This window comes from Oncorhynchus masou, chromosome 11, assembly GCF_036934945.1.
Source record: "Oncorhynchus masou masou isolate Uvic2021 chromosome 11, UVic_Omas_1.1, whole genome shotgun sequence".
NCBI classification, from domain to species: Eukaryota; Metazoa; Chordata; class Actinopteri; order Salmoniformes; family Salmonidae; genus Oncorhynchus; species Oncorhynchus masou.
Genome location: NC_088222.1, coordinates 35163725 through 35178239, shown reverse-complemented (window position 1 = coordinate 35178239; position 14515 = coordinate 35163725). Strand labels below are relative to the sequence as shown.

At 48.6% G+C, this 14515-nt stretch overlaps 2 protein-coding genes across 3 annotated transcripts in view; one reads left to right on the top strand and one right to left on the bottom strand.

Annotated features, from left to right (window-relative positions):
- The window catches only part of LOC135548590 (clathrin heavy chain 1), a 65105-nt gene extending 64345 nt beyond the window's left edge, over positions 1 to 760 (top strand). The window contains exon 30 of the mRNA XM_064978342.1: positions 305 to 760. Within this exon, the coding sequence (XP_064834414.1) occupies positions 305 to 441 (137 nt within the window). The 3' untranslated portion in view covers positions 442 to 760. The remainder of the gene's footprint in view (positions 1 to 304) is intronic.
- Positions 761 to 12467: 11707 nt separating this feature from the next.
- Positions 12468 to 14195, bottom strand: ptrh2 (peptidyl-tRNA hydrolase 2). 2 transcript variants are annotated; one of them, XM_064977176.1, is made up of 2 exons: positions 14134 to 14195; positions 12468 to 13154 (listed from the first exon to the last, which is right to left on the bottom strand). In XM_064977176.1, exons 1-2 carry the CDS (start codon positions 14171 to 14173, stop codon positions 12613 to 12615), a joined length of 582 nt encoding a protein of 193 aa, XP_064833248.1. In that variant the 5' UTR covers positions 14174 to 14195; the 3' UTR covers positions 12468 to 12612. The 2 variants fall into 2 exon arrangements, with proteins under 2 accessions (XP_064833248.1, XP_064833249.1); XM_064977177.1 differs by having other exon boundaries at positions 14124 to 14194.
- Positions 14196 to 14515: the final 320 nt, after the last annotated feature.

The following is a 14515-nucleotide window of genomic DNA, read 5'->3' as shown; positions in this document are numbered from 1 at the left end:
AAGTGAACAACACATTTAAGCTTCCTTGTGGTCCAGTGGTTAGTATGTCTGACTTAGACATATGCCAGAGTCAAAATTGGTTTGAATCTGGCCCACTGCCCTTTGACTCGATCTTTCCAGTCTCTCTGTTCTATAAAAAAACTGAAAAGATTAAAGGAGCATTGCCCCACTCCTTCCTTGGCACTCCGGAATGTTGACAGAGTTGCGTTGTGTCTTGTACGCCATGCTAAAACAATTTTGTGAATGAGTAAACAAATCAAATCTGAATAGATTCTAATCTAATACATGTGTAACTCTCCTCCAGGCACACCCCAGCTGATGCTGACTGCTGGCCCCAGTGTGACCGTACCCCCCCAGCAGGCCTATGGCTATGGTTACCAGGCCCCTGCGGGCTATCCCCAGGCCCCTCAGGCACAGCCAGGCTTCGGCTACAGCATGTGAAGGCCCTTCTGGTCCGGAGCAACCCTGGAGCCCATCCTTCACCCCCCCAGCTCAGTCCTTCACCAGCCATTACTATCTTCTACTCGCAACATACAGGGGATTCCAACAAGCAGTTATTACTGTTTTAATTATCGGTTTCCTTTTTGTCATGAAGGACTCAATTTAATTTCCATTGTCAAAGAAAAGGATTGGATGACAAGGATTTTTTTCCCCCCACATTCCATTATATTTACTAATGTAATTTGTCCATTTTTATTTTTATGTACAATGAGGGGGCTTGTGGGAAGAGCGAGTCCTTAATAAAGGTTGTTGTGAAGCATCTGATTTGCACTCTGTAGTGAGAACTCATGTAGATGTGTGAGCAGCTTGTTCTGTCAGTCTGTAAAATGCATTTAATTATTGTATATTCAGAAACTAAAGTTACAATGTTCTATATTTGAACACGACTGCCGCTTCCATGAACCACAAACCAACTAGAAACACTACGTACAATACCAGTAATGACCTACACAGGGTTGAAGGGGTTGTGTAGCTCTCGAGAGAAGAAAATTGATTTTAAAATGCATACAGACATGATTTCCATCCTTCCCATTCCAAGCATATGCACGTTCTCCAGTCAGACCGTGCGGTGTAGAGATGAACTCTGCTGCGTGTCACAAACCTTTCCTCGTGCTGTAAAGAGTGCTCTTGTGTGGGACCATTCCATTTAGGAGGGATTGATTACTAGCATTAAAGAAGCCCTGTTCTTCAGTTCAGTTAGACCTGTGTTTTACTAACCCACCACACCTTGCACCCTGCTCCAGGTCACTGTTCTGGAGTGTACAGAAGAGAGAATATAAAACATAATAGCCTCTGTCCTGCCAGGTTATTTTTCTTTCTTTTGCTGTGTCCAAAATGGCACCCTACTCCCTATATACTGAACTACTTTTGACCAGGGCCCATAGGGGGTTTGCACTATGTAGGGAATAGGGTGCCATTTGGGACATGACTTATCAGTTTGTCCTCTGATCTAATTAATCACAGGACTGTGGTAATTTCGTGTTTTTATCGAAGGCTTGCGTGTATACAAAGACATTAATCTACCCTATACTCTCTAAAAACAAATGACTTTAGATTTAACAGTGCACTTAAATACATTGTGCAGAATCTCTGGATCATGATGAATGAAATGGCAGTTTTCTTTTCCACATAAAATAAAGGCTTCTTGTTTGTCAAGAAAAGTCGGGTCAAGTCTCGTTCCCTTCTGAACTTTTCTGTCAGACTAACACACATCGACCGGTCGCAGTAGATCACGTGCTGGGTGTCAATGATTGGTGGCGACTCAATAATTAGAATATATACGGCCATCCGCTGTGCACGGTCGACATTTGTGATGGTCACTTACATCTTATGAACCTTCCCATCAAGGCATCCTGTAAGGAAAATCCATATCACTCCATATGTACAATACAGTACGTTTTAACTACAAGCCAGTGCTCAGATTGGTTTGGGGTAGTTCAAGCACAGCCAAAGTTAACTGTATGCCTATTGGGTCAGTATCAGTTACTGCTAGAATGCCAGTCTATTGACAGCATACTGAGTCTGATGTTCAAAAGTAACCTATTCTATTAGGGGATAAGAGTACCGCAGTATGAGTCATAACCTAGCGGTCAAACAGGGACACGGTTCCAATTGTTTTTCCATAAGTGTTTCTAAAATCCCCTAAGGGCTAAGTTTCATGTAGACTTAGCCTGGGGTGACAAGTGAAAATCTCTAGGACAAGGTAACTTTCAATATTCACCTGTATTTCCCCCCCCCCCCCCCAAAAAATGAAACTGATCTGGACGAGACCGCCGAATCGAGGCATTAACTATAATGAATCAATGTCTTAGTTCAGAATTGTACATCTGTCTTGTGCAAGTTTTAAATTGACAATACCTGTCAGCTAGAGATTTGCAGGAGCTTGCAGAAAGTGCTAGTTTTGATGTGAATTAGCATTTTCAAATCAAATGGAGCCAAATATATTGATAACCATGTAAACCTACACAAAACACAGCCCTTATTTGAAGTGTTTCTAAAATCCCCTATGGGAAAAATGATTGGAACCATTTCCCTATTTGACCGAACAAGGTCTAGTGAACCAATCTGTTCCGAGAGGAAAAGGCATAACTTCTTTTTGTTTTCCCCAGATAGAAATAGCACCATTGTCAATGCACTATAATTTACAACTTGATAAGAGATGAAAGTAACTGAGTAATCTGTTTGGAAAATGGAATTGTAAATAGGACACGTTTCACCTTATCACTGTAGTCACAACCACAAACTATGCAACAGTTCATAAGTCAATTAGGCCCTAATCTACAGATTTCACATAACTGGAAATACAGGTATGTATTGTTAGTATCTGTTGGTAACCAATACCTTAAAAAATTAAAATGTTGGGACGTGGATCAGAAAGCCAGTCAGTAGCTGGGGTGACCACCACCAGCAGGTAGAATGTTGTCCCACTCTTTAATGGCAGTGTAAAGTTGCTGGATATTGGCGGGAACTGGAACACGCTGTTGAATCAGAGCATCCCAAACATGCTCAGTGGGTGACATCTGGTGAGTATGCATGCCATGGAAGAACTGGGACATTTTCAGCTTCCAATTCTCCAGCGTGCCAGTGGCCATCAATGATGAGCAATTGCCCACTGAAGTCGGTTACGACCCCAAACTGCTGTCAGGTCAAGACCCTGGTGAGGACGGCGAGCACATAGATTGTGCAAGTCCAGGTGGCTGGTCTCAGACGAAGCCGCATGTGGAGGTCCTGTACTGGTGTGGTTACAGGGGTTGTGATGCCGGTTGGACATACTGTCAAATTCTCTAAAATGACATTGGAGGCAGTTTATGGTAGAGAAATTAACAAATTATCTGGTAACAGTTCTGATGGACATTCCTGCAGTCAGCATACCAATTGCACGCTCCCTGAACTTGAGACATGTGTTTTGTGACAAAACTGCACATTTTAGAGTGGCCTTATTGTCCCCAGCACCAGGTGCACCTGTGTAATGATCATGGTGTTTAATCAGCTTCTTGAAAAGACAAACTGAAATTACATAGGTGCTGCAAGCTAGCTGTGAAGATCAGAAGTAGTGGTCCAGGGATTACAGCAGGGATCCGGCGTTGTTGTGGAGAGACAGTCCGATACTGGTAGACTGGCGAGTATTATCCAGGCTAAAAACAGGGCTGGTATCTGTGCAGAAGGTAAAAGCCGCTAGCAGTGGCTAACAGTTACTAAATAGCTTGTAGCCAATTAGCTGGTTAGCTTCTGGAGATTCTTGAATGTGTTCTAAAATTTAAAATAATAGCGATTTCGTATCACATTGGGTGAGGCAGGTTACCAGGAGGTATAATAACAAAAAATTAATGTTGACGATGTGGTTGTTACTGACAAGAAGCACATGGCTGAGCATTTTAACCACCACTTCATTAAGTCAGGATTCCTATTTGACTCAGCCATGCCTCCTTGCACGTCCAACATTTCCTCATCTCTCACCCCTTCTAATGCAACTATCCCCAATACTTCTCCCTCTTTTCCCCCTGCCCCACTACAAAATTTCTCCCTGCAGGCAGTCACTGAGTCCGAGGTGCTAAATATCTATAGCTCCTTAAATATGACCCCCCCAAAAAATAATCTGGGTCAGATGGTTTAGACCCTTTAAGGTTGCAGTGACACATCCATAACATGAGCGGAAACCAGATTGTATACCAGAGAGAATACTATAGACATAAAGAAAGCCAGTCAGTTGATTGACAAGTTTGTCCAACACTTATGATAAACAGGGCAAAATAGAGAGGCCTATAAATTAGGATCAGCTAGATCTCCCCATTTTAAATATGAACCGTGGCTGTCTTCCAAGCAATGGGAACCTCCCCAGAAAGGAGAGACCGGTTAAAAAGGTTGATAGGGGCAGTAACCTTGAAGGTCTTCAATGATGTCACCATTGCCCTTGATTCAAAGCAATGTTGTGCTATTTTTATTTACTTCGCCAAAGCTTTTGATACGGAAGACCATTCCATTCTTGTGGGCCAGGTAAAGGAGTATTGGTGTCTCTTAGGGGTTTTTGGCTGGTTTGCTAACTACCTCTCTCAACGAGTGCAGGGTATAAAGTCAGAAAATCTTCCGTCTCAGCCACGGCCTGTCACCAAGGGAGTACCCCAAGGCTCGAATAAAGGCCCCGCGCTCTTCTCAATTTACATCAACACCATAGCTCAGCAGTAGGAAGCTCTCTCACCCATTTATATGAATATGATAGTATTATACTCAGCTGGCCCCTCTCCGGATTTTGTGTTAAAAGCTCTACAACAAAGCTTTCTTGGTTTCCAATGAGCTTTCTCTACCCTTAACCTTGTTCTGAACACCTCCAAAACAAAAGGTCATGTGGTTTGGTAAGAAGAATGCCCCTCTCCCTGCAGGTGTGATTACTACCTCTGAGGGTTTAGAGCTTGAGGTAGTCACCTCGTACAAGTTCTTGGCTAGACGGTACACTGTCCTTCTCTCACCACATATCAAAGCTGCAGGCTAAAGTTAAATCTAGACTTGGTTTCCTCTATCGTAATCGCTCCTTTTTTACCCCAGCTGCCAAACTAACCCTGATTGATGACCATCCTTCCCATACTAGATTACGGAGAAGAAGTCTCTCCCATCTCCTCATTGGTTTATAGAAGCAGGCACCCATGTGCCATCTCCTCATTGGTTATACCAATGTGGGTGATTGAAAGACGAATTGTGTTGCCAGTTGTCGTGGTAATACTATGAAAGTTTAGATACCAATCATCATATGAGTTCAAAGATGAAAAAGCCTGGAAGGAGAAGAGATGACTAGAAACAATTCGGTTGACCATTTTGTGTGTGGATTAATTGTCGGAGTAGAGGACCTTTTGCATTTCAGGTAAAATAACAACTTAATGTTTATATCCCAGGACAAAGTGGCTAGCAACAGCAAGCTAGCTAATAAGGACAAGTTAGCTAGCAAGTGCAAGCTAACTAGCTAAATTGCCATAAATGTTGAATGCTTTTCAACCTGTCCCCAAATTAATGTCATTGGTTGAGTTTGTTTTGATATTTTAACCTGCGTGTCGTGATCGCGTTTGGTGTAGGGGGACAAAATAAATGTATTGTAGCGACCCGCACAGACAGCTGTGTGTTATGTGTTAGGCTAGGAGGTGGTTGTGTTGTACTGACCAGTACCCGGTGTTCGCGGGGTCCGACATGTCAATCAACCTGCTATCTGCCAATCACGGGAATGCCTGGAATGTTCTGATGCCGGGCATCCTGGTGGTTGGCGGAGTGGCGTGGAGGGGGGGTGGAGCATTGGAAGTTAAGACCAGGTTCAGCTTTTTGTTCTCTCTCTCTTACGTCTGGGCTTCCCAAGAGAAGGTCACGATTGGCTTGTGGGTTATCTGTTATCTTTTTGGCGTGTGCTACGGCCCAAACAGTAGCCCGTGTAAAGTTGGTTTAATAAAACGTCAATTCGCAAACTCAAGCCTCTGTCTGGACAATTGCTCATTTATGATCTAGTCAGGTCATTACATTGGTGTCAGAAGTAAAAACGTTAATACAAGTTAGCCAGCTAGCTAGCTGACTTATGTGGCTAGCTACCGTAGGTGAGAACGGGGATTGAAAATGCGTCGAGGGAATCCGAAAGTGAAGGTGGAGGTAGGGGACGATTATGGCCAAGGAGGTGCGTGTGAATGGACGTCGGGGGTTCTGTCTGAGGAGATCGCCAGGGCGTCGGAGCGCAGAGGCCGCTTGAGGGAGGACGTTAGAGCGATGGCGGCTGAAGCGGGCATGAGTGCTTCGTCGTCTGTATTTCGCGCGGATTCTGGTGGGCGGACCGAAGTGGCGACGTCGACGCTGCGTGACGAGGAATCTGGGGCTCAGGATGTAAACAAACATGGCGGCGCCCAGTTCCCGGCTGCGTCCGTATCTGTTAAGACCCCGAAGTATTCCGGTAAGGCGGATTGGGAAGCTTTTCATGCTCAGTTTGAACTGTTAGCTCATTTTAGGGGGTGGTCGGATGAAGAAAGGGCACTGCAGTTGGCTTTATGCCTCACGGATGAAGCTCTGGCCTGTTTGATATTGATTAGCCCCGAGGACAGGCATGATTATGGTGCTTTAGTGGGAGCACTGAGGAGGCGCTATGGACAGTGTGTACAGCCCGGGCTACTGCGCTCCGAACTGAGTAATAGACGCAGACAGCCTGGAGAGCCTCTACGGGTGCTAGCTAATGACATTGAGAGCCTCTCTCGGCGGGCATATGCTCACATGCCCCCTCCGTGCAGAGCGAGCTAGCACGGGACCAGTTCATACAGGCGCTCTCTCCTACGGAGCTGCGCATACAGACCCAGCTGGCTCATCCTGAGTCATTGCAGACAGCCTTGGAGATGGCTTTGGAGAGGGAGCTGGTGTGGGCTGGGGCTTCAGCTGGGGCTTTGGTGGGGGTGCAGGGAGACACACCCTCTGTGCGAGCTGGGGGCAGAGCAGCCCGGAGCCGGAAAAGCCTGCTTGGGTGGCCGAAATGACAAAACTCATTCGGGCTGTGTCGCTACAGGCGGCACGAAACACAAGCCCTGGTCCCAGGGTCTGCTGGGGTTGTGGCCAGCCAGGCCATCTGCGCCGAGATTGCCCCATGTCCCCCAGAGCTCAGGGAAACGGCTCGGGGTCCGCATAGACCGGGTAGTGCGGACCCCTGGCTTTCTATCCCAACCACCATCATCTTCAGGAGGAGCCCACCGGCACAGACGGGGAAGCAAGGCTCCACTTCCCCCAGAAGCAGACGAGGGCAAGCGGATGGAGCCTGTTGTTGTGGTGGGCCGGACCTGTGTTGGGGACTTTTGTCATGTCCCTGTCACTGTGGAGGGGGTGCCCTGCTCCGCCCTGGTGGACACTGGGTCCACAGTAACCCTGGTGAGGCCAGATATTGTGCCAGGTTGGACTCAGTGTGAGCCTACAACTGTGCAGCTCCGCACAGTCACAGGTGAGCTGGCACCCATGAAAGGGAAGGGAATAATGACTCTGACAGTAGGGGGCAGGACTGTGCGTCATCCTGTGTGGGTGGCGGCTGTGCAGGACCCTTGTATCCTGGGGTTGGACTTTCTTAGGAGCACAGGCTGCCAGTTAGACCTAAATAGGGGCACACTGAGCTTCCAGGGAGGGACGGAAGTCACCATGGCTCCCCCTAATGTCACATTCACTCAACCCAACAAACCCTTTACTCCAACAGTTAAAGCAGCAGAGACTCATGGCTGCGCCCCCTCCCCCACAGCTGTGTGTGACTTTTCCCCAGTCCCCCTGTCACCTACGGCGGTGTGTTACATTCCCCAGCTACCTCCATGACACAGCCCTCTGTGAGCCCGGGCCGCAACCCCCAGCCCAGCTACCCCAGATGGGAGAGGAGAGGACACTGTCTGCAGTGAGGGAGATATGGGGGAGGAACTGTGTTGGTCTTGACCCCGAGCAGCAGGAACGGTTGTGGCAGTTGCTGTTTGAATTCAGAGACAGCTTTGCGTTGAGTGAGGAAGAGGTGGGTCAGACTCATCTGGTGCAGCATGAGATCGACACAGGTGATGCTCGACCCATCAAGATGCGTCCCCGCCGTATCCCGCTGGCACGCCAGGAGGCGGCAGACAAGGCTGTGTTGGAGATGCAGCGGGCAGACTTCATTGAGCCCTCAGACAGCCCCTGGGCGGCGCCAGTCGTCATGGTTCCGAAGAAGGGGGCAAGCTGAGGTTCTGTGCGGACTACAGGCGGCTGAATGAGGTAACCAGGAAGGACTCGTACCCCATACCACGTATCGATGAGTCGCTGGACCTGGTTAGGGGGTCCTCCTGGTTCTCCTCACTAGACCTCCGCAGTGGCTACTGGCAGGTGCCCCTCTCCCCAGAGGCCAGAGCCAAAACTGCGTTCTCCACTAACAGAGGACACTGGCAGTTCAAGGTCCTGTGCTTTGGCCTGTGCAACGCTCCAGCTACTTTTGAGCGTTTGATGGACAGGGTGCTGGATGGCATCCCCCGACAGCAGTGTCTGGTATACCTCGATGACATCCTGGCCCATGGCAGCTCCTTCCAGTCAGCCCTGGGGGCGCTACGGCGTGTGCTGGAGAGGGTGGCTGCCGCAGGTCTGAAGCTCCACCCCGAGAAGTGCCACTTCATGAGGAGAGAGGTGTCCTTCTTGGGCCACCGAGTGGGGAAGGAGGGGATCAGCACCATGGAGGACAAGGTAGGGGCTGTCAGAGACTGGCCCACCCCCACCGACCAGCGTCAGCTGAAGAGCTTCCTGGGCCTGGCCTCGTACTACAGGAGGTTTGTACGGGGCTTCTCAAGCGTTGCTGCTCCACTGAACCGCCTGCTGCCGAAGGACAAGGCTTTCACTTGGACAGTGGAGTGTGAGGAGGCGTTCAACACCCTCAAACGTGCACTGATCGAGGCCCCCGTGCTCGCCCCCTGACCTCACCTTGCCCTTTATCCTGGACACAGACGCGAGCAATGTGGGCATGGGTGGGGTGCTGGCCCAGGTGGGGCCAGAGGGGGAGAGAGTGGTGGCGTACTTCAGCAAAACATTTGACAAACATGAGCGCCGCTACTGTGTCACCCGGCGGGAGCTCTTGGCTGTTGTGGCTTCCGTCAAACACTTCAAGTACTACCTGGGTGGTCTGCCCTTTACTGTAAGGACTGACCACTCTGCTCTCCAGTGGCTCATGTCTTTCAGAGAGCCAGAGGGGCAGGTGGCACGCTGGTTGGAGGAGCTTCAGCCGTATGACTTCACGGTGGTGCACAGGGCAGGGGCACGCCACTACAACGCCGACGCCATGTCCCGTCGGCCCTGTACTGCAGACGGCTGCCGCCACTGTGAACGGAGAGAGGGACGGGAGAGAGAGCTGCGGGCAGAGGAGGGTGTCTGTGCCACAGTGTGTCGGGCGGCGGGCCTGTCTGCTGCGAGCTGCAGACTGTCGACGTGGCTGAATGGCGGCAGCAGCAGGGACGGGACACAGACCTACAGCCAGTGCTACAGTGGGTAGAGGCGCAGGTGAGGCCACCATGGGAAGAGGTGACAGCGCTCTCACTCGCGACCAAAGGGTTGTGGTCGAAGTTTGAGAGACTGCGGCTGGCTGATGGCGTGCTACAGCGGGCATGGAAGGAGTCAGCTACGGGAGAGGAGAGGTGGCAGGTGGTGGTCCCAAAAGCATTGCGGGAGGCTGTGCTCCAGAGTACTCATGGGGGTGGGGACTGGACACTTTGGGGTCACAAAAACACTGCGCCGTCTCCGTCAGGGCTTCTACTGGGGGCAGCACAAGAGGGATGTGGAGGACTTTTGTCGCCGCTGTGACAACTGCACAGCGAGAAAGGGCCCCCAGGCCGCTCTCATGCTCAGCTCCAACAGTTCCCAGTGGGGGCTCCCATGGAGAGGGTGGGAGTGGATGTAGTTGGGCCGTTCCCCACCACAGACAGTGGAAACCGCTGGGTGCTCACGGCCATGGACTATTTCACAAAATGGCCCGAGGCCTATGCTCTGCCTGACCAGGAGGCAGAGACCATCGTCGACGCCCTGACAGCGGGGATGTTCAGCAGGTTTGGAGCTGCAGAGTCCATCCACAGCGACCAAGGCAGAAACTTTGAGTCCCGTGTGTTCGCCACCATGTGTGAGAGGCTGGGTATGCACAAGACCCGCACTACTCCTCTCCATCCTCAAAGTGATGGCCTTGTGGAGCGCTTCAACAAAACGCTTGGACAGCAGCTGGCCATCGTCTCTTCCAAACACCAGCGGGACTGGGACAAGCACCTGCCTATGGTCCTCATGGCATGCCGCTCCGCTGTCCAAGACTCCACCTCCTGCACGCCTGCCCTCCTCATGCTGGGGAGAGATCCGCACCCCTGCGGAGATGGCGTTTGGTCGGCCCCTGGATAGCCCTCATGTTCCTCCGGGGCCGGAGTATGCCCGGAGAGTCGAGGACCGCCTGGAGACAGCCCACACCTTCGCCAGGGAGCAGCTGGTGAATGCAGGTGTGAGGCAGAAAAGGAACTATGACGTGCACACCCGGGGAAGGCACTTTGTGGCTGGGGAGCTGGTCTGGGTCTACAGCCCCCTAAGGAAAAAAGGCAGATGCCCCAAGTTGGACAGTCACTGGGTGGGACCCTGCAGTGTCCTGGAGAGGGTAGGGGAGGTTGTGTACCGGGTGCAGCTTCCTCCCAGGGGGAGAAAGGTGGCACTGCACCGGGACAGGTTAGCCCCATACAGAGGGGCCTCTTTTCCCCAAACCCCAGGAACCCCCACAATTCCCCTCTCTGGCAATGACATTCTCCAGGCACCCACCCTCAGGTGCCGCAGACAAGGCTCCAGACAGCCCACTCCCCCTGTCTCCCCCCCTGTGTCACCGCGTGGTTCCCCAGAGCCACGGACTGTATTACCCGTTCCCGCTTCCTTGTCCCCCATGCCTTCATCCCCTGATTCCCAGAGGGGCACTCTGCGACCATCACGGACACGCAGGCAAAGGAGACCTCCGGGTCGCTTCAGAGACTTTGTTTGTTCCCTCGGGGACGAGGGACTTTGTGGTGGGGGGGCTGTGTAGCGACCCGCACAGACAGCTGTGTGTTATGTGTTAGGCTAGGAGGTGGTTGTGTTGTACTGACCAGTACCCGGTGTTCGCGGGGTCCGACATGTCAATCAACCTGCTATCTGCCAATCACGGGAATGCCTGGAATGTTCTGATGCCGGGCATCCTGGTGGTTGGCGGAGTGGCGTGGAGGGGGGGTGGAGCATTGGAAGTTAAGACCAGGTTCAGCTTTTTGTTCTCTCTCTCTCTTACGTCTGGGCTTCCCAAGAGAAGGTCACGATTGGCTTGTGGGTTATCTGTTATCTTTTTGGCGTGTGCTACGGCCCAAACAGTAGCCCGTGTAAAGTTGGTTTAATAAAACGTCAATTCGCAAACTCAAGCCTCTGTCTGGACAATTGCTCATTTATGATCTAGTCAGGTCATTACAGTATGCACGATGGCGCACGCGCGCAGCCGGTTTGGGTTCGGTGTTAGGTCTCTCTTTATGTAGTGTTGTGTCCTATATATTTTTTGTTGTTGTAAGTTTTTAATCCCAGCGTCCGCCCCCTAAGGAGACCTTTTGGTTGGCCGTCATTGTAAAAAATTATTTGTTCTTTATTAACTGACTTGCCTAGTTAAAGGTTAAATTTAAAAAAAATTAAGAATGTTAAATGGCTACCACAGCATTTTGCAGCGATACGCCATCCCACATGGTTGTGCTCATGTTTTTCAACAGGACAACATTTTGATTTAACACTTTTTTGGTTACTGCCTGATTCCATGTGTTATTTCATAGTTTGTCTTCACTATTAATTTTACAATGTAGAAAATAGTGAAAAGAAAAACCCTTGCGTGAGTAGGCGTGTCCAATCTGACTGGTACTATATATTTTAAAGACTAAATAAATCCCGTTGCAGACCAAGCCGTAATAGTTTGAACCCAATGGTTGGTGTAGGCAATAGATGAAGGTATAACCTACTATTGTACACTAACCTTCCAACATTACTTTGGGTTAAAGAACTGAATATGGCAACTTTTGGGATGAATCAAACCACTATTTTTTTTAACCAATATTTTGTGTGGAAAGGCTCTCCAAACCAGTTTATGATTAATAAATTATTTCCTAAACCCTCAAGATCAGAGTATATTTAAATCTACCAATTGGTGCTGAAACCGAGACAAATATGCATACATTGAGATGGCTTCCTTATTGATCCCTAATGTTCTGAACCCGTTCTCTCGATAGATTAGATAAATGTACTGATAACCCCACAAGAAAATCTCTTGGCCACCAAGTGGGAGGGTTTTCAGCAATTGAATGAAATGTATTCAGAGCGTGCAAGGTAGCCAGCAACACCTGCAGAGCACGTTACACGACTGAATAAGGTTTGGCTGAATACCAAATACTTAGTGTTTAAGTACATTTTCTAGGTCTGAATCAGCTCCTTAATGCAAATGTGAGGACAAAATGACATGATGTTTGGACCTTTTAATGAAAATGTATGTACAGTTCCCAAATGACAATTTCTCCATTAAAAAACACATTTTAAAGTGGACCATGATTATCCTACTTCAAATTCAACTAATACAGACAACTCAATTCAAGTCTTATTTCGTGTCTAATAGAGCTTCAAGTGTCCAGTGACTTTGTCCACAAGATCAGCTGCTCCAGGGCCTACTCCCAGCACAGTACGGGATCCTGGCGCTATCTGGGTCCTCCCTGCATCTTGGATCAGACTGACAGGCAGCCCTACCTCTTTGGCATGGGTTAGCAGTTCTATCAGACTGTCCTCATCTGGAGCTTTAACCACAACCTTGGGTTGGCCACAGTACTCCCATTGTTTCAGAAGCTCAGGGTTCCTGCGCTGGACCTGTTTATAGGCCGACACGGCGGCGTGTGAGCACTGGGCGGCCACTTTCCCCTTGCCCATCTTCAGGTCGGATCGGACCACCAGGATCATTTTGAACTCCCCTCCTTCTCCCATGATGCTGGTGGCCGTTTCACCCCTACTGCCATTCCCCATCGCCGCCCCGTTGTCTTTGGAAGAGTTGCTGAACCGAGCCCGGAAGTGCCAGCCAAGGAAAAGTCCACAGCCCACTCCTCCCAATACTCCAATGGCTACCTGGCCGTATAGGGAATCCATCTTGAGACTTGTCAAACCTGAAAGTTGATTTAAGGCTGTGAATATATTGGAGGCTACATCTCTTAGCTACGTAGTCTATTAGAGCCCTATAAAATCTGTTTTACTTTTTTCCCGTATTCCTTTTTCCCTAAATTCTGTTTTCCAGGTATCCATTTTCCCAAGATTTATTTCAGCTCTTTGCGATCAAAATCACACTTCTAATTTAATACGAATAGCAACTTTATTGGATGTTCGAGGTCAACAATACTGCTTAAACCACATCAGGAGACTACATTTGAGGTCTGGGGAAATGGAGAAATTTCGATTTTTGGGGTTACGTACCCTATCATTCCAGTGGGCACCTAGCAAGAGGATATTCAGTTATGTTTTGGGATTTATGCAAATAATCATGATATCATTCTGGCAGGTATGCATAGGCTACTTTGTAGTTAACATTGAATCTACCAGAAGATTTTTCACTAGCATCATCGCTAACGGCTACACAGACGGGGAATTGTCGTTGCCTCTTCAGAAAGTTGCATTAAATAAGAATCACTGATGCATTATGTTTGTCTTTTGATAAACGTGTGCTAATTCATTTAATACGTTTGTTTAATCGCATCGATTCCGTTCGCATCTCAGAATTTATAGGGCCCGCATAGTTGGCTAACTAGTTTGGAACTAAAATCACCTAGCTACCTAACGTTACCCTAAATGTGTTTCCACTTCAGATAAACAGTGACCAGTCATCAGTTGATCTTATAGGATTTTTGAAAATACAAAGGCTGAACACATGCATGTTTATTTATGGTAACTTAACTGTTTGAACAAAATATTCAGAACCTGAGAGTAGGCTAACGTTACCTTCAAAGCATCTCTGCTACCATTGAACAAGCATGTAGCTAACGCGTTATCTAGCCTGAGTCAACTTCGCAATATCACCTCAAGAGAGGCATAATTCGTGTCCTTCATAACGTTTTGCATAGCAGTTTATAACCAAACTTTACCGATTTTTACCTGCTCCGGGCGAGATCAACACGCTTACGTTCGTCTTCATCTACCGTCCACTTCTGATGACGTCACATTAAATACACTGGACACGTTTCGGGCTGCCGGTATGAAGAACATGCATCAACTGGGAGAAGCACATAAATTGGGTATCTCTGAGTTTATGCAGCTTTTTAGGTTTGATGCTCTATTAATAATCAAAATAATTGGAGTATTTGGAAAATAACATGGTTCAATTAGTAGTACTAATATAGTATTACTAGTATATACTAGTATTACTATCCCATGTATTTAAATCAAAGATTCTCTAGGTCAATCTTTTTAATGATGGATCACACGTCAGAGTTACATTTTTTAAAGAAAAGTGTAATAATCATGGCCAAATCAAGGC

Coding starts and splice junctions, on each gene's coding strand:
- ptrh2 (XM_064977176.1), bottom strand. CDS start 14,173: ATGAAGACGAACGTAAGCGTGTTGATCTCGCCCGGAGCAG. Junction 13,155..14,133: donor GTTGATCTCGCCCGGAGCAG/GTAAAAATCGGT, acceptor ATCAACTTTCAG/GTTTGACAAGTCTCAAGATG.